General features: G+C 42.7%; 1 protein-coding gene across 3 annotated transcripts in view; it reads left to right on the forward strand.

Moving 5' to 3' along the window:
• LOC147152428 (myosin-7B-like) overlaps positions 1 to 19,760 on the forward strand; it is a 209,741-nt gene that overhangs the window by 79,875 nt on the left and 110,106 nt on the right. For all 3 annotated transcript variants that reach the window (XM_086046086.1, XM_086046097.1, XM_086046106.1), the window contains 5 exons: positions 7,287 to 7,314; positions 9,826 to 9,919; positions 10,056 to 10,148; positions 13,425 to 13,488; positions 13,915 to 14,013. In XM_086046086.1, coding sequence (XP_085902212.1) covers positions 7,287 to 7,314; positions 9,826 to 9,919; positions 10,056 to 10,148; positions 13,425 to 13,488; positions 13,915 to 14,013 — 378 coding nt within the window. The remainder of the gene's footprint in view (positions 1 to 7,286; positions 7,315 to 9,825; positions 9,920 to 10,055; positions 10,149 to 13,424; positions 13,489 to 13,914; positions 14,014 to 19,760) is intronic.

Raw genomic sequence — 19,760 nt, forward strand, 5'->3', positions numbered from 1 at the left:
TGACACCACTTCCATCCCCCATGTTCACACCTCTTACTCCTGATCACAACTCGCCCACACCCACCCTAAGACTCACCAAACAGCTGACTCCACCAAGACTCAGCAAACCACCACCTGCCTGCCGATCTCCCTCCTTGCTCATGATGAAACTCAACTCCCGTCCGGTCTGATATGCTCTGGGTCCAGACTGCATATCCGCTACAAACAAGCTTGTCCCCAGAATAAGTGTCAGGTTCTAGTCATGCTGACTGTTGGTTCCTTTCTGGACAGTCTCATGCGCTGTGACCTTCTTTGTCGCAACACCAACAACCTGATGTTTTTTGTCTATATGTTCCTCTTCCTCTTTGTCCTCTGCCTCTCTATCCCGATCCTCTAAAACCACCTCTGCCTCTTCCACCTTGGTAAAAGATGCCTGTAAATGTATATTTCTTTTTATCTTTCATTATTTTTTCAGCATGATTTACATATTCTTCCAAGGTGCCTGTAGGCAGACCAATATAATGCTTGTTAACCCAGCTACAAATAGCTTCTTTTGAACCTGCATGGAGAGCATTATTCAACTGTTGATTTAATTCCCCGTCTTCCTGCAGGCCGCTATGGGTCTTAAATACAGTCGTCATTCTCACTCTGTATTCCTCAAAAGGCTCATCATCCTTTTGTTTTACTCTTCCTATTTTAGTGTAATTTGCTCTCTGTCTTTTTACAGCGTTGGGGTGCCCTATTAATTAATCCTTGCACTCGGTGCCCCAATTCATGACTAAAATGGGCTAAAATCCCATTTACATTTCTCGGATTCCATGATCCTCTAATATTATGCCAATCTGGACCTATGGCTGCCATCCACACTTGTTGGATTTCAATAGCATTTAAGTTATATGATCGACTTAAATTTTCAATTTCCTCAACAAACTGATTTATGTCTGCTTTATGTGGTGTCAGTCCTTCGACAACCTTTTTAACATCATCCATAGTCCAGGTCCTATAAACTAAAATAGTCGGTCGGGTCTGCACCTTCTTGGGTGTTTGGGTTGGCTACCTGAATCATTGGATACAGGTCTCCTTGGTCAGGTGATTTATTACTTATTTGTGGAGCAGTCGGTGTGGGGGATAACAGTTCTCCCAGTCTTCTTAACCATTTCAAGTCAGTCCCATCTGATCTAGTCATTCTGTGTGACGTTGCCTCATAATGTGGAGTTGGTGGTATTTAAGGGTTGAGGGGGGCACCCTCCCTTTCGCTTTCTTCAACGACTCTCTCTGTCGCCCTTGACACTGGTCCCGTCTCATCATCCTCCTTTCTGTGAAACATTAATTGTTCTTTTTCTTTTTTCGTTTTGTCTTCATTCTTTTTGTTTTTTATTTCCCTCTTCTCTTTTCAAAGCTACTTTCATCCAGTATTCTGTTTCCTCAAAACCATTTTTTCTTCATCTTTTGGGGTCTTTCTTTGTGTTTTTTATGATCCATTCCTGCAATGCAGCTTTTTTTGGGGGTGTATTTAACTGGTTTTATTTTACTACTTCCTATCACCATTTTAGGGAATTTGGTCCAGTTTGTAAAAACCTAAGGTGTTCTAAAAACAGTTTTTTTAATCAGTAGGACAGCAATTCAAATTTTCTGTTGTGGTAATTCTCACTTCAAACTTTTCAAGTGGAGAAGCATCCACACCAGTTTTCTGTTTGTAATCCTACTATGTTATATGGAATCAAATACCAAATAGTATTTTAATTCCCAATCGCACTGTTCACTCACACACTTCACATGGGGTTTTACAAACAATTTACAAACATTTACTTTACACAGGGTTTTACGAACAATTTACAAAAATTTAACACAACGGATTTTCAGTGTACACAAGACTCTGCCGTCCTCTTTCACAGAATTTGTCAGACTCCACATTTACCTGCCATTGACTAGTATTCACAGGGTTTTATTTACTAACGCGCAATGACCTCCAGTCATTTACTTCCCCTTTTAAAGAAGCCTAACGTGCAATGACCACCGGTCATTCACTTCTCCCTTTTAAGAAGTTTATCTCACCACTGTTGTCTTCCCTCCATTGGATTGCCGTCAACCATCTGATCCCAGCTGGCGGGTCGAGGTCCAGTCATGGAAAAGGATCTTAGGCTCACTCTAAGGAACCTGCTGTGGCCACGGTCTTTCTGGAGTTCACCACACCCGCTGGAATCCTTAGGTGTTTAGCAGCCGGCTCAAAGGACCAAAATAATGTCAGGTTCGAGGCGACCTAAAACATTTAATAAAACATCACAAGAGGAAGGAAGACAAGAGAGTTTAACTTCTTTCTCATGAGCTGAACGAACAGAGATGTGCCCAGTGACAAATCTCAGATCACTGAACACACTCTGTCGGTGCCTCTTTTATTTACAAAAGGTGGTTTCTGGTTACGCGGCACGGCGGTCGACTGGTTAGCACGTCCGCCTCACAGTTCAGAGGTAGTGGGTTCGATCCCGGCCTCGGCCTCCCTGTGTGGAGTTTGCATGTTCTCCCCGTGCCTGCGTGGGTTTTCTCCGGGTACTCTGGTTTCCTCCCTACATTCCAAAATCATGCTTGGTAGGTTAATTGGATGCTCTAAATTGCCCCTAGGTCTAATTGTGAGTGCAGATGTTTGTTTGTCTCTGTGTGCCCTGCGATTGGCTGGCAACCAATTCAGGGTGTCCCCCGCCTACTGCTCCAAGACTGCTGGGATAGACTCCAGCACTCCCCGCGACCCTTGTGAGGATAAGTGGTATAAATAATGGATGGATGGATAGTTTCTGGTTACATGGACATTTGTTTTAACAGTTGGGAAAAGTAAATCACAGATTGGAATGCTTTGAAAATAAACACAAATTGTTAAAACAGAACACTGCAATAAAGTAATTTAGACTGCTGCAATAAAGTAATTTAGAGACAGGAATGCTTTCTTGAGATAAAGGCACAATTTCCTTTCTGTCGTTGCATCTTGAGGTATGCTCTGCTTTCTTCAAAGACAACTTCAACTTACATGACACAAACAAGTTTATCCTGTTGAACAAAGAAATTTATCCTGTTGAATAAATGCGTTGCAACACCATTAAGAGTAAATATGGGATAACTTAAGTACAATTATTCTAACGATAATTCAGAGAAGGTTGTGGTATAGCTGTGATTACAAGTGACAGAAAATCTGCTGAAGAACTGAGAAGAAATAAGTCTAGGGCTACTAACCTAGTTGGGATATCTTGTCTACCTCTGAGCAAGCCAGTGTCTCCCGTTATCACTGCAAGATTAGCTCTATTTAGTATTCGGTCACTAGTTAACAAAGCACTATTGATTAATAACATAATTATGTCTTATGATCTTGACTTAATTCTCCTCAGCGAAACATGGCGAACAGAAGGTTGCCAAAACATTATTATGAATGAGGCAACACCAACAAATTTTTGTTTCCTGAACAGATGTCGCAGTGGCAAAAAAGGCGGTGGAGTTACTGCCATTTTAAAATAATTATTTCTTAGTAAAGAAATTTTATTGGGTGATTTTAATTCATTTGAATATCTCGTTTTTTTAGTAAAAGGTGATCCAAAGATTATTGTTGTAATCATTTATAGACCTCCAAGACAAAAAGGCAAGTTGATGGAGGAATTTAAAGAAATGCTGTCAGTAATCTATACTGACTATGACTACCTGGTCATAACTGGTGACTTTAACATTCATGTTGACAACAATTTGGATAAACACACAAAATAACTTTATACAATACTTGATACCTTTGGTCTCTCACAACAAAGTCCAACACATACTCAAGGTCACATTCTTGATCTCATTGTCTGTAAAGGTGTTGACATCAAGATATTGGCTATTTTAGATCATTTGTGTGTGTTCTTTGAACTACAAATAATCCCAAAAGTTCAATCAACCATCGTGTCTACTAAGAAAAGATATATAAACGAGGACACAAGTGACATGTTTATGAAAATTATGGCTGCCTCATCATGTGTGAATGTAGATATTGTTGATAGACTTCTGGATAAATTTACCTGGACAATCGCAAATGTCTGGATACTGTTGCTCCTATTAAAACTAAGACATGGCGACCTAAAACACCTTGGAGGTACACTACGAGTGTAATGACTTTGAAATCAATCACTTACTAAAAGCTAGACAAACACTTTTCTGAAATCATTAGTAAGAATCTAACCAATGCACGCACTCTATTTGCTGTGGTCGACAAACTCCCATCCATCCATCCATTATCTGTACCGCTTCTCCTCACAAGGGTCGCGGGGCGTGCTGGAGCCTATCCCAGCTGTCTTTGGGCAGTAGGCGGGGGACACCCTGAACTGGTTGCCAGCCAATCGCAGGGCACACAGAGACAAACATCCGCACTCACAATCACACCTAGGGGCAATTTAGAGTATCCAATCAACTTACCATGCATGTTTTTGGAATGTGGGAGGAAACCGGAGTGCCCGGAGAAAACCCACGCAGGCACGGGGAGAACATGCAAACTCCACACAGGGAGGCCGGAGCCGGGATCGAACCCACGACCTCTGAACTGTGAGGCGGACGTGCTAACCAGTCGACCACCGTGCCGGACAAACTCCCAAATCCTCCAAATCGAATAGCATCAGAACTCCTCTCAAAAGATAAATGCAATAAATTTGCCTGCTTCTTCAGTGAAAAACTACCATCCATCAGGTCACAAACCAGCAAAATTCCAAAATGATTGAGCACTTAAATTTACCCTGGAATAATTTGATTACCATGACTGAATTTGATACAGTGGATCGAAAAACTATAACGGATTTGGTTCAGCAGCTTAAACCTTCAATTAGCTGCCTTGACCCATTACCGTCTGACTTTTTCCAAACTATTGTAAAATCTGTTCTAACTGAATTACAGCTAATAATCAACTGCTCACTTCAGTCAGGCAAGTTTCCTGAATCCCTGAAAGTAGCTGGATGTTGTTAGTGCCAGTCTTATTGGATCTCAGTGCAGCATTTGATACAATTGATCATAACATACTGTTGAACAGGTTGGATACTTGGGTGGGATTAAATGAAACAGTCCGAAAATAGTTTAGAGGAAAAGAGTTACTTTGTGACCATTGGAAGTTTTGAATCAGATCGGATGGCCATGACATGTGGGGTTCCTCAAGGGTCAGTCTTTGGGCCCCTTGTGTTTGTATAGGTTACCTTTGGGTCAAATGCTTCAGAACACCAATGTTGGCTATCACAGTTATGCAGATGACACACAGCTATACATACCAATGTCGCCAAATGACACCAGTTCAATCAGCGTATTGTGTCACTGTCTAGTGCAAATTAACAACTGGATGAACCAAAATTTCCTTCAGCTAAACCAAAACAAAATAGAGGAATTTTTTCGGCAATAAAGAAAACAGGATTGCTGTTAGAAAACACCTGGAGTCGCTGCCAAGACCAAGTCCAAAACATTGAGGTGCTGATAGACTCAGACCTGTCTTTCAGCAACCATATCAAATCAATCACTAAAACAGCCTTTTACCGGCTGAAAAAACATATCCAAACTGAAGGGTTGCATGTTCCAAGCAGACCGAGAGAAATTGATCCATGCTTTCATCTCCAGTAGACTTGATTATTTTAACGGTCTTCTTACTGGTGTAGCGCTGTTCCTTCTTGCACAAAGGAGCAGATACCAGTCCTGCTGACAGGTTAAGGACCTTCTACGGCCCTGTCCAGCTCCCCTTGAGTAACAACCTGTCCCTTGTCATCTTCTCCGTGCTCTTGAGACCATGTTGGGTGAAACAGAAAACCTTTGGGCAATAGCACTCATTGATGTGCTGCCCTGGAGGAGTTGGGCTGTCTGTGCAACTTCTGTCGGGTCCAGGTACCACTTTATGCTACCGTAGTGACATTGACCCTAGCCAAATGCAAAACTGGTGGAAAAACTAACAGAAAAGATGGGGAGGGAAAAATGTCAGTGCCCTCCACCTGTAAAACCATTCCTGTTTTGGAGGTCATCTCATTGCTGCCCCTCTAGCACACCTGTTGTTGATTTCATTAACTCCAAAGCAGCTGCAACTAATGAACAACCCCCTCTGTTACTAAATTTACCAGATCAATATCCCATAGGTTTAAAAAACGCAAAGCTATACTCAGATTAAAAAGTGCTCCTTTATTTTTTTTGAGCGGTATTTTTTTTTCTTCAAATAACAGTTTGTTTAATGGGGGGCAATTATTTACCAAAATATTTAAAAATAATTCATAGTTTCTTAATGTGCCAACATTTTTATATTATTTTTGAAAATAAAATAGCTTATTCACAATGGAAAAAACATGCTGTTTTTATGTTGTTAAATATTTCAAAAAACTCTATTTTAGACAATTTCGATACTATGATACTATGATACTATGATACAATACTTTTGCTCAAGGTTATCATACCATCAGAATCTGATATCGTCCCATGCCTACTATCAACCACAGTGACTGATGTGTAAGTTTTATTGACACTTATGGAGGGAACGAAAAAACGTTCGGTCATTACCTATAGCGACTGATGTGCAGCTTTGACTCATGCCTGTGGAAGAAAGGCGCTAGGAATATTTTGAATAGCTGTCTTTTGTAGGGACTGATGTGCAGCTTTGACTCATGCATGTAAAAGAAAATAGCCATCCACTGCAGAGAATGATATGCAACTTTTAGTCACACATGCAAGATTAAAAAAAAAAAAAAAACATTGAATATTCACTGACGTGACAGATGTGTAACTATGACATCCAAACTCATGCATTGAGAAGAAAAGCGATTTGGAATCACTGGAAACTGTTGTGACTGATGTACAACTTTGACTCATGTATATGGAAGAAAACAACTGTTGGATAGTTTTCCACTGCAATGACTGATGTGTAACACTGACACCCAAATTCATGTATACTGTGCAGTACATAAGGACGGTCTTGACTAGTGGAATAGCTGCTAATTTCTTGACTGATTGCTAACGTTGACATCATAACCCATGCATATGGACCAAAACAAACTTGACTGTTGTGGGTGATGCTCAACTTTGTCTCAAGAAAAAGAGAAGAAAATAGCTTTTGAATAGCTGTTCACTGGAGTGACTGATGTGAAACTTGGACTCATGCATGCGTATAGAAGAAAAAAAAAAATCTTAATAGCTGTCCACTGCAGTGGCTGATATACACCAACTCCTTGACAACAGTTTTCCCCCATTCTTCAAGTGTCATAAGAAAAACTCCCAGGGGGGGGCTCATCATTCATGAAAAAAAGTCTTGAAGAACTGAACTTCACAATGTGCTTTTTCCACAGATCGTGAGAATCAGTCGATCCTCATCACGTAAGTCCTCACTCATCTCCTGTTAGCGTGTTCTCTTATCAGCCAGCCATGACAATCGCGCAAATGACAACTATCCTATCGTTCTCTCACGATCCAGTATGCTCCAAAATATGATGATTCACTCAGTAAGATGACAATCAGTGTGGCCACAGTTGCCTTGAAAAAGTAACAGTTGCTTTATTGATTATTTGATTTTAAAAGCAAGTTAGATTACAAATGACTATTAGTTAGTTTCAGCAGACGCCACAGACAATTTCGCGTAACATTAAAAGGACAACATATTAGAATATTAGAATAATATAACTTGATTACTTTCCATTACTTTTGAATTACTCCCAGATCAAACATGCTAATGAAGCCAAAATAAATTCAATATCAATACAATATATATTTATATATATTTGTCTGGTCTTTTTTGTTTAATGAATGTCTAACCATATGAATGGTTTTGGAATTGTTGTGACTGTGTTTTGGGTCGGGTCCTTGATGTTGTTCAGTTGCTATGGTCCCTTATGTTGCCCCTTTTATTTTGTCGTATAGAATTGGGCATGGCCTGACGTCCCACAGTATTTCAGCTTGGGTTGCTAAGTGAGACATTGTCAGAATGTCAAGTTTTCCTGCATACCTTCTGCATCCAGCCCTGTTCTCTGTTGTTACTTTGTATTTTTTATATAAACACTCTGTTTTTCCACTTCTGTGTCCTGTCTGCGTCTGGGTCCAAATTCTGTTCCTCATGTGACAGGAATGTCGAAAGAAGCCGAAGCACCCAGAATTAAAATCCAAAATATCAGTACTGTGAGACAGACATGATAACCACTTCTTCACTGTGCAATAGCTAGCTAGCTAGATGGATAGATGGATGGATAGATAGATGGATAGATGGATAGATGGATGGATAGATAGATAGACTTCCTCACAAAAAGTTAGGGACATTTGGCTTTCAGGTGAAATTTATGGAAAATGTAAAAAGTTCACACTACAGTGAAAGGAGAACATTTAATTAGAAGGATGCACTGTTTATTTCCTCATCTCAAACAATTAATTGAAACAAAAGGACCGTAATTCATCGAGGTATGTGGGCCAAGTGCAGGTGGGTTGTATACTGGGCCACACCAATTTTGCTATCTGGGCTTATTCCGCTGACGTCAGTCAACCTTTAAAGAAAGAAACGTGGAACGTCGTAATTGGCTGTGCGTGTTTGTGTGAGTCTGTGATGATGTAATACAATTCTTACGTATGTGATGTAAAATTTAAAAAATCTGAAACTGCATTTAAGGGTGGGAGAAGACTGGATTTAGATATGGCCCAGAGTTCTAAATGGCCCGAATGGCCAGATACTTCACTCAACAATTGGCCCACATCTTGTTTGCCAGAGTCGAGACAGGGCCTCCTGTGCACTCCTGGACTATGTTCGGTTCACATGCCGTATGCCAGTACCGACTGAATAAAACCCGTGCCAGCTTCATGCCAAATCTGGGCCAATTGTCTTTACTATGTGGTAATGACATAAAGACTTGTCTGATGACATGTTCAGTGGCAGAAATATTTACGACAGAGATGAACTAAAATGTTTGAGAAACAAATTGTTTTGAGAAACAAACTTACTTTTTGGCAAATTTAAATTCTGATCTGAGAAATGTACCAAAGAAACTGAAAAAAAACTGTAATATGGTGTTTAAATAGTAAATCTGTGGGTGTTTTGTCACAGGAAGGGCTACTAGCTGCGCCGCCATACCGGTCTTGATGAAGAGGTTACACTTTTCTTTGTAAATATTATTTAATATAGATCAGTTCTTTAGTGAGTATGTTCCAAACAGTAAATATCGGTCACAAATACTTTCCTCCGTGTTGTTTTTAAAGTGTCTGTGTTAGGAGGGCACAACACAGCTTCTCTCCCCTATAGATATAACAATTTATCCACTTGTTGCACTTCTAACAAGGTTGCTCTGCCCAATTGAAAACTGCAGAGGTCCTAAATACACAACCGTTGGCCGCAAATTATAAATCCCCATTTAAATAAATGTAATTTGTAATCTGAAGTGGTTTTATTCCTGTAAATTTAATGGCAGTTCCTTTTTTTTTGGTATCCTGATTATCTACCATCTGTCTTCCATTACTCCCCAACCCTGGGTGGTAGAGAATAGGCTATAATCATCAATCAAACATTTCCCCATGTTTTCTCAATAGCTTTGCCTTGGTCAAATGCCATGGAAGGGTTTGATTACTAGTGATGCCATGCCTTGAAATGTCCTATTGTCAACAAATGACACGTGATGGAGGCCATCTTGTTTTCAAAGACCATTTGAAGGTGGTTCTTTAACATGGAGGAAGTGAGCTTTCTAGATGTTTCCATCAGATTCAAAATCAACACACATGTAGACAATGTGGAGAACAGTAGCTAGTTAGCATGCTTTTCTAGTGTAAAAAAGTAAAAGTGTTATCATCATAAAGATAATTGATTTCACTCAGCGTTCATGTTGTTATCCCTCTGTTTTTCTATGCTGTCATTAGTGGTGAGTCGGGTGCGGGAAAAACGGTCAACACCAAACGAGTTATCCAGTACTTTGCCATCACCGCCGCTCTTGGAGAAACAGTGAAGAAAGGAGTATGTTGTCTTCCATTCCAAAATGTCTGCTAAGTCTGTGATATGTGTACTGTAACAACATCGTGATGTTACATGCTTGTTTTGCTTTGGACTCTATCTGCCACTCTTAGCACAACATTTGTTTGTGTATTCTCAGGGATCATTGGAGGACCAGATCATTGAAGCCAATCCTGCCATGGAGGCCTTTGGAAACGCCAAAACCATCCGCAACGACAACTCCTCACGCTTTGTGAGTACAACCGCCACAATTGATGAGAAATTTCACCTTATTATGCCCACCGAGTGACAACTGACACCTTTTGTTAAAACCTAGCCCACTTTGAAAGTTACAGCCACCATATTAATGTCATATGTGGAAAAGCAATCAAGTCTAACATATTTGTCACAGAGCAAAAGTGTCAAAGCAACACTTTTAGAACTCTATTTACAATTACAACCATTCAAAATAAAATGGCACAAAACCAGTGAAACCAGGAGCACCTAGCAAGCCTTGTTAGTTTAAGTGAGTTAGGCCCAGTGTTAGTTTTGGCACAACAGCCTTGCATTATTTTATTGTGAACAGCACATAGTTTACCTTGGAGCGGATAGAAGTGTAAGTGCTGATTTTTGAGGGCTTCAAATGACTTGGCATATTGTATAACTTTCTTTTTCTGCCAGCATAAAAAATAAATAAGTGAAAATAAAAACAAATATAAAAATATATGATTGAAAAAGTAAAATAATATACAAACAAATTGATATTTAATTATATTTATATATTGATTTTTGTATTTATTTCCAAATTTATTTCCAAATTTATTTTTTATTTAATTTTTTTTTTGTAGTTTCACATGTATTTTTACTTTTATTTTGTATTGTATGTTTTCTTATTTCTGTATAATTTTAAAAGTATTTTTTTCAGTTTTATTTTTATATTAACTTTTTAATTTTTTTTTTTAATTTGGTCAGTTTTGGTCTTGCAGTGTAGAAGGAAATGTTATTCAAATGAGGGAGCGGACTTAATCCTCTCCCATCCTCAGCAGCCAACACCTCTGTTGCTGAAATTTACCTGAATACTGAGTAACTGTGATGTCATTTTCAGTCGACAGAAGTGACAAAATGGCCGCCCCCTGAGATGACAAAAAATGGGTGGATTTTGCTGTTTATTCCATAAACGCAATATTAAAGTAAATCCCCCAACATTCTTTGCAATAATTTGTATGTTCTCTGTGCCTTCACTTGCCTAAACATGGCATTCTGATTAATATTGCATTTGTGGAATGCACAAATTCCAGCTTTGATAACGTGGAAGTCAACAACACCATATTTTTTTAAGAATATGTCCTATGCAGGCCCACTAGTTGAATCAAAGCATTCTGATAAATATTGCGTCTGTGGTATAAGAGTTAATCCAACCGTTCTTAGACATCTCTGGGGGCAGCCATTTTGTCACGTCTGTCGAACGACATCACAGTTGCTCAGGGCTCAGATAACGACTAATCATGGCTCAGCTTCAGAAAACAGGTGAGGTGGTTGTTATCTCAGCCCCGAGCAACTGTGATGTCATTTTCAGTTGACAGCAAGTGAAAAAATGGCCACCCCCAGAGATGGATAAAAATGGGTGGATTTTAGTGCTTAACTCATAGTCCACAAACGCAATATCAGAATGCCATGTTTTGATTAGTGGGCTTGCATAGAACATATTCTTGTAAAGAACATTTTTGGGTAGACTTCCATTTTAATCAGAATGCCATGTTTAGACAAGTGGAGGCGCTTAGAACATCCATCCATCCATCCATTATCTGTACCGCTTCTCCTCACAAGGGTCGCGGGGCGTGCTGGAGCCTATCCCAGCTGTCTTTGGGCAGTAGGCAGGGGACACCCTGAACTGGTTGCCAGCCAATCGCAGGGCACACAGAGACAAACATCCGCACTCACAATCACACCTAGGGCCAATTTGGAGTATCCAATCAACTTACCATGCATGTTTTTGGAATGTGGGAGGAAACCGGAGTGCCCGGAGAAAACCCACGCAGGCACGGGGAGAACATGCAAACTCCACACAGGGAGGCCAGAGCCGGGATCGAACCCACGACCTCTGAACTGTGAGGTGGACGTGCTAACCAGTCGACCACCGTGCCGCCCGCTTAGAACATATTGCAAATAATTTTTGGGGGTGTTGACTTCCACTTCCAAAATTGTATCACTTTGTTTTGGAGACATCAGTAAATAACTAACTACTTTCAAAACGCCCATCAGAAATCAGCAAAAGTAGCCACGCTCCCCTCCTCTTCCACAATGTCTTTGTGGGAGTCACGGTAGGGACCGGAGACGTTATTCATTCAAAATTATTGTATATACATCTCTAATAATTTCAGAATACATCTCTACTTAGGCCCACTTCAACCTCTGATAATATCACAACAATTAGCCTTTCCATGCCTGAATTAAAAGGAAATGAGGAAATTAGCATCTTATGTGCAGTTTCTGTCATGTCTGTCTGTTGTCTTTGGTAAGTCACCAAGCGACGCAAGCACAATGCGTTCCGAAAGGCTTTTCATAAGCTTAAATGTTTGTAGATGGCGAACAGTGCACCGGTGTGTGTGAACCTCTTAATACTTCAGCTTTATTTTCTGTTTTTAGTGATTGGTGCTTTAAGCAGTTTAAATAGATTTTAAATAAATTTTTGATGAATTCATCACTATAAAGAACCCAATTGTTTCAGGACAATCTGATAACATCTCTAGGAGGGGTTCTTTAAAACCTGACCTCTATAAAAGGTTGTCCATATTTTGTTCAGCAAATCTTTGAATGCCACCTTGTTACGACCGAAACGTGGTGTTCCGGATATTTCAAAAAAAATAATAAACATGGGTCACGTTGCCCAAACAGGTTGAGAATAAGCAAAACTACTTGGCACTACTTGGCAGGCCTATATACAGTACTGTATATGTAAAAGACCTATATGCTAAGTCCTGCATACGATTCCTCTGCAATGTTCCTGACAAAATTTTAAAATATGAAAAGTCCAGATAAATTATTCATATACATTTTTATAGGTTTGCAGCTCTGTTCAACCTTCCAAAACCTCAGATCTCTTTGTCCCAGCACCCTCTCCACCCACACATATTTATCTCCATCTCTACATCCCCCCTTCCTGAAGAACCAACACTGATGAACTGGATTCACATTACAATAACATCCTCTCTGTTTGTCTCAATCAACTTGCTCCAAATAAAACATGTGTCTCTTTTACCCCCCCCCCCCCCGCAGTCTGAACTTCACACTTGCAAAAAAAAAAAAAAATGCAGACAACTGGAATGCCTTTTCAACCAAAATTACACTTGAAAGAGCAAAGATATATTCAAAATGTAATGCTGTGTCAATGAAGGAAAACGTGGAACCTGTGCTGCTCTGTGATTGGCCAGTCTAGATTTAAGGGTGTGTTACTGTTTGAAGAAGTCAAGCTGTTGAAGACGTTTTGATTTGTTCACTGTCATGTGTCTGTGTTGTCCGGTTTCCACAGGGAAAATTCATCAGAATTCACTTTGGGCCGACAGGAAAGTTGGCGTCGGCTGATATCGATATTTGTAAGTTCCCCTTGTGACTCTTTGAAACATTCTTATGTGACAAGGAAATATATTTCAGATTTCTGATTTGTTGAAACTGAATATTTGTTTTTCATTAAAAATATTGTAATGTTTCAAAACATGAATCATCCATCCATCCATATCGATACCGTTTATCCCCACAAGGGTCGCGGGGCGTGCTGGAGCCTATCCCAGCTGTTTTCGGGCAGTAGGCGGGGGACACCCTGAATTGGTTGCCAGCCAATCGCAGGGCACACAGAGACAAACATCCGCACTCACAATCACACCTAAGGGCAATTTAGAGAGCCCAATCAACTTACCATGCATGTTTTTGGAATGTGGGAGTAAACCGGAGTACCCGGAGAAAACACACACTCACACCGGTATATACAAAATGACTTCTGAATCATTTTGAATCCTCATCAGACCTTCTGGAGAAGTCCAGGGTGGTGTTTCAGCAGCCAGGAGAGAGAGGTTACCACATCTACTACCAGATACTCTCCAATCACAAGCCAGAACTACAAGGTAACCCCACCTACTGGCAGGATGCTCCAACCCCACACACACACACACACACACGCACACACACACCGACACACACACACATGCACACCCACGCACACACACACCAGAAAACCTGAAGTGCTGCATGAAACCTTTATAGCCCATGTTATGTAAAACAATATTCCCTCTAATAAAGAGAATCCATCCATCCATCTATCCATGGAAATACCAGGCCACATAATGAGACAAACGACCGTTCGCACTTCCATTGACACCGAAGTCAGGCGGTGTACCAATCTACCTTTAATACCAATACGGATAATTTCTGAAACTAATTTTATTAAGTGAAATGACATGTGCAGTTTCTGATCTTTGCAAAAAGTACACATAACAGATTCAGCATTGACCAGTATACCTGGCTCAGAGAATATTGTAAACACAAATCTTTTTACCTCCCCACAAGCAAATGTATCAGAACAAAAAACAACAATACACAGCCAAATGGATCAAGCCACAGTGTAACAGGAGGGGAGAACTCAGCCTAGCACAGCTGAGGTGTAACACCAAGTGACACCGCCCTTTTCCCTGCAATACTGTAATGTCTGTGTTTTTGCACTTTGCCAGGTGCTTCTGGGTTGAGTCAGACATATGGGTGGCTCTCAAGGAGTATGGTCCGGCTAGATACTCATACGCTGACCTACTTTGAGAGTCACTGTTTTTTCCCTTTACAATAAATACCTAGATTTCAGTGCTTACAATATTACAAACATACCACAGATATAAGATAAACAACCTTACTGAGATTTGTGCTGTCATTTGTGTGAATGTATTTTGAGTTGTAAAAAGTAGCCATCACGACCACTTCCTCTTTGTGACATGCCAACAAAGCGATGTAAATAAGAGTCCTTTATACCCTTAAACAGGAAGTCAACCCAAAGGTTTTCTTGACAATAATGTGTTCTAAGTAGCCCTACTAGTCAAACACTGCATTCTGATTGATATTGTGTTTGTGGAATATGAGTTAACCCATTAAGGCCGGGAGCACACAACAGCGTTCTACCACTAGAGCCGGGAGCGCTGTTGCGTCATTCTACCATTAAAGTCGGGAGAGCGTATATGTCATTTTCTTTTTTTTTTAAATTAAGATAGTTTGAAGACAATGACAATATTGACGTCTTTGTAACAGAATAGAGGATAGTAATTACCACTTGATTCTTTAAATTAAAAATAGTGCTTCTCTTGCGCTGACACTTTATTTTTACATCTTCAATTGAAACAGTAAAGATTAATAAACTCGTACCTGTGTGAAAGCCAAATGTCTAAGATCTCACATTTGTTTGGAATGATGTTTCTATCTGCTACAGGGGCTGAGACATTCATTATTTTGTAGGTGTTGGCTTTCTGGAAAAACGTCAGGCTTTCAAGGGTAATTTTATTTATGTAGCAGATTTCATAACAGCTAGAGCTGTACAAAGCACTTTACAAAACAACATTTCAAAGACGACCTTAGGTTTTGGGGAGCTGTTGAGCCAGGCGCTTTAGGCCTTAATGGGTTAAGTAGTAAAATACACCTGTTTTTGGCCATGCAGGAGGTGACCATTTTGTCACTTACTGTCAACTGAAAATGGCATCACAGTTGTTCAGGGCTCAGATAACAACCAATCATGGCTCAGCTTCAGAAAATAGGTGAGCTGTGATTGAAGGATTAGCACATTAATTCATTAACGTCATCTAATGAAGTTAAAGGGCAAATATTAACAATGTTTTCTGTTCATATGACTTGCAATTGGGATGTAGTAAACATCAGTATTTCAACACAAAATTATTTGACTGTGTTGGTTTGAAAACCCAAAACTCTAGTGGTTCCAACAGACCCATCAACACTGGCTGAGTAACAAAAATACGAACACCATACGAGAGTTAAGGCCTAAAGCGCCTGGTGAAAGTAAAATCATTGAAATTATCCCAAAATAATTTGAGAGCATAGACCTCTGGCTTTCACACAGGCCTCAGTTTATTATTATAAACTTTCAATTATATACATTTTTTAAAAACAAACTTCACACAAGGAAAGCCAACAAAACAAACAAAATAAAAGCTGCACTTGGTATTTTTACTTTCAAATTTTCACATTTACCTTATTTACCCTGGGGCGTGGTTGAACCTTGGCGGCTCGAGTGGTAATTACCATAATACCATACCATAATTACCAAATCTTGGTCGACATCATCGTCTACAAACATATGTCTTAACCATATACCACGATCGACTGGTTCCACTGGTTCAAAGTCCACAAGCACATCATCTACATCACGACCGTCACTTACTTCAGAGCTCCTGCGATCCTCTCTGTCTGCCATTATTGCTTGAATAAATTTCAATGCTGACATTATTTTTACATACAGACAAATTCTATGAGTGCCAATGTTCAGCCTGCTCAAATGAGTCTTTAAAGTGCATCAGTTTCAAAAACAGTTGTCACCAATACACTGGCAGAATGTCAGTGCAACACAATACCGTAACTGAGTCCCACGCCATCCATATTATGACAATATGTCGGCTGAGAAAAATGTTATGAGCGTTTCCTTCTTTCTCCACAAGGTACCTCCCACAATGTACTCCTCTAATATAGTGTATACTTTTACTGGAATAAATTTACGAAGTACAAAATGACCCCGAATGAAGACAAAAATTTATGGACCGCATTTTCTCTCGCCCGGACGCGGGTCACCGGGGCCCCCTTCTGGAGCCAGGCCTGGAGGTGGGGCTCGATGGCAAGCGCCTGGTGGCCGGGCCTGCACCCATGGGGCCCGGCCGGGCTCAGCCCGAAAAGGACACGTGGGTCCCCCTTCCCATGGGCTCACCACTGGTGGGAGGGGCCAAAGGGGTCGGGTGCCGTGTGAGCTGGGCGGCGGCAAAAGACAGGGACCTTGGCGATCCCCGGCAACAAAAACTAGCTCTTGGGACATGGAATGTCACCTCTCTGGCAGGGAAGGAGCCCGAGCTGGTGTGTGAGGCTGAGAGGTTCCGACTAGATATAGTCGGGCTCACCTCCACACACATCTTGGGTTCTGGTACCAGTCCTCTCGAGAGGACACGCTTCCACTCTGGAGTTGCCCAGGGTGAGAGGCGCCGAGCAGGTGTGGGTATACTTATTGCCCCCCGGCTTGGCGCCTGTACATTGGGGTTTACCCCGGTGGACGAGAGGGTAGCCTCCCTCCGCCTGAGGGTGGGGAGACGGGTCCTGACTGTTGTTTGTGCTTATGCACCAAACAGCAGTGCAGAGTACCCACCCTTTTTGGAGTCCTTGGAGGGTGTGCTGGAGGGGGCTCCACCTGGGGACTCCATCGTTCTGCTGGGGGACTTCAATGCTCACGTGGGCAATGACAGTGAGACCTGGAGAGGTGTGATTGGGAGGAACGGACCCCGATCTGAACCCGAGCGGTGTTCGGTTACTGGACTTCTGTGCCTATCACGGATTGTCCATAATGAACACCATGTTCAAACATAAGGGTGTCCATATGTGCACTTGGCACCAGGATACCCTAGTCCGCAGTTCGATGATCGACTTTGTAGTCGTATCATCGGACTTGCGGCCGCATGTTTTGGACACTCGGGTGAAGAGAGGGACGGAGCTGTCAACTGATCACCATCTGGTGGTGAGTTGGCTCCGATGGTGGGGGAAGATGTTGGTCCGACCTGGCAGACCCAAACGTATTGTGAGGGTTTGCTGGGAACGTCTGGCAGAATCCCCTGTCAGAAGGAGTCTCAACTCCCACCTCCGGCAGAAATTTTCCCACGTCCCACATCGAGTCCGAGTGGACCATGTTTCGTGCCTCCATTGTTGAGGCTGCCGATCGGAGCTGTGGCCGCAAGGTGGTCGGTGCCAGTCGTGGCGGCAATCCCCGAACCCACTGGTGGACACCAGGATGCTGTCCAGCTGAAGAAGGAGTCCTATCGGGCCTTTTTGGCCTGCGGGACCCTGGAGGCAGCTGACAGGTACCGGCTGGCCAAGCGGAATGCAGCTCTGGCGGTTGCTGAGGCAAAAACTCAGGTGTGGGAGGAGTTCGGGGAGGCCATGGAAAATGACTTCCGGACGGCTTCGAGGAAATTCTGGTCCACCATCCGACGTCTCAGGAGAGGGAAGCAGTGCACCATTAACACTGTTTATAGTGGAGATGGGGTGCTGCTGACCTCAACTCGGGACATTGTGGGTCGGTGGGGAGAATACTTCGAAGACCTCCTCAATTCCACCGAGACGCCTTCCACTGAGGAAGCAGAGCCTGGAGACTCTGAGGTGGGCTCTCCTATCTCTGGGGTTGAAGTAACCGAGGTAATCAAAAAGCTCCTTGGTGGCAAAGCCCCGGGGGTGGATGAGATCCGCCCGGAGTTCATAAAGGCTCTGGATGTTGAGGGGCTGTCATGGTTGACACGTCTCTACAACATCGCGTGGACATTGGGGACAGTGCCTCTGGATTGGCAGACCGGGGTGGTGGTCCCCCTTTTTAAGAAGAGAGACCGGAGGGTGTGCTCCAATTACAGAGGGATCACACTCCTCAGCCTCCCCGGCAAAGTCTATTCAGGGGTGCTGGAGAGGAGGGTCCGTCGGAAGGTCGAATCTCGGATTCAGGAGGAGCAATGTGGTTTTCGTCCCGGCCGCGGAACAGTGGACCAGCTCTACACCCTCAGCAGGGTCCTCGAGGGTGCATGGGAGTTCGCCCAACCAGTCTACATGTGTTTTGTGGACTTGGAGAAGGCGTTCGATCGTGTCCCTCGGGGAGTTCTGTCGGGGGTGCTTCAGGAATACAGGGTACCGGTCCCTGTACCACCGATGTCAGAGTTTGGTCCGCATTGCCGGCAGTAAGTCGGATTTGTTTCCAGTGAGGGTTGGACTCCGCCAAGGCCGCCCTTTGTCACCGATTCTGTTCATAACTTTTATAGACAGAATTTCTAAGTGCAGCCGAGGTGTCGAGGGGGTCTGGTTTGGTGGCCTCAGTATTGCATCTCTGCTTTTTGCAGATGATGTGGTACTGTTGGCTTCTTCAAGCCGCGATCTCCAACTCTCGCTGGAGCGGTTCGTAGCCGAGTGTGAAACGGTCGGAATGAAAATCAGCACCTCCAAATCTGAGACCATGGTCCTCAGTCGGAAAAGGGTGGCGTGCTCTCTCCGGGTCGGGGATGGGATTCTGCCCCAAGTGGAGGAGTTCAAGTATCTTGGGGTCTTGTTCACGAGTGAGGGTAAGATGGAACGGGAGATCGACAGGCGGATCGGTGCAGCGTCTGCTGTGATGCGGACCCTGTATCGGTCTGTCGTGGTGAAGAAGGAGCTCAGCCGAAAAGCGAGGCTCTCAATTTACCGGTCGATCTACTACTCTACTCTCACCTATGGACATGAGCTGTGGGTCATGACCGAAAGAACAAGATTTCGGATACAAGCGGCCGAAATGGGTTTCCTTCGCAGGGTGTCCGGGCTCTCCCTTAGAGATAGGGTGAGAAGTTTGGCCATCCGGGAGGGACTCAGAGTCGAGCCGCTGTTCCTCCGCATTGAGAGGAGCCAGTTGAGGTGGCTCGGGCATCTGATAAGGATGCCTCCTGGACGCCTCCCTGGTGAGGTGTTCCGGGCATGTCCCACCGGCAGGGGACCCCGAGGACGACCCAGAACACGCTGGAGAGACTATGTCTCCCGGCTTGCCTGGGAACGCCTTGGGATCCTTCCGGAAGAGCTGGAAGATGTTGTTGGGGAGAGGGAAGTCTGGGCTTCCCTGCTG

The sequence above is a fragment of the Filicampus tigris genome, chromosome 1 (assembly GCF_054856515.1).
Source record: "Filicampus tigris isolate MCC_2025a chromosome 1, RoL_Ftig_1.0, whole genome shotgun sequence".
In the NCBI taxonomy this organism is placed as follows: domain Eukaryota; kingdom Metazoa; phylum Chordata; class Actinopteri; order Syngnathiformes; family Syngnathidae; genus Filicampus; species Filicampus tigris.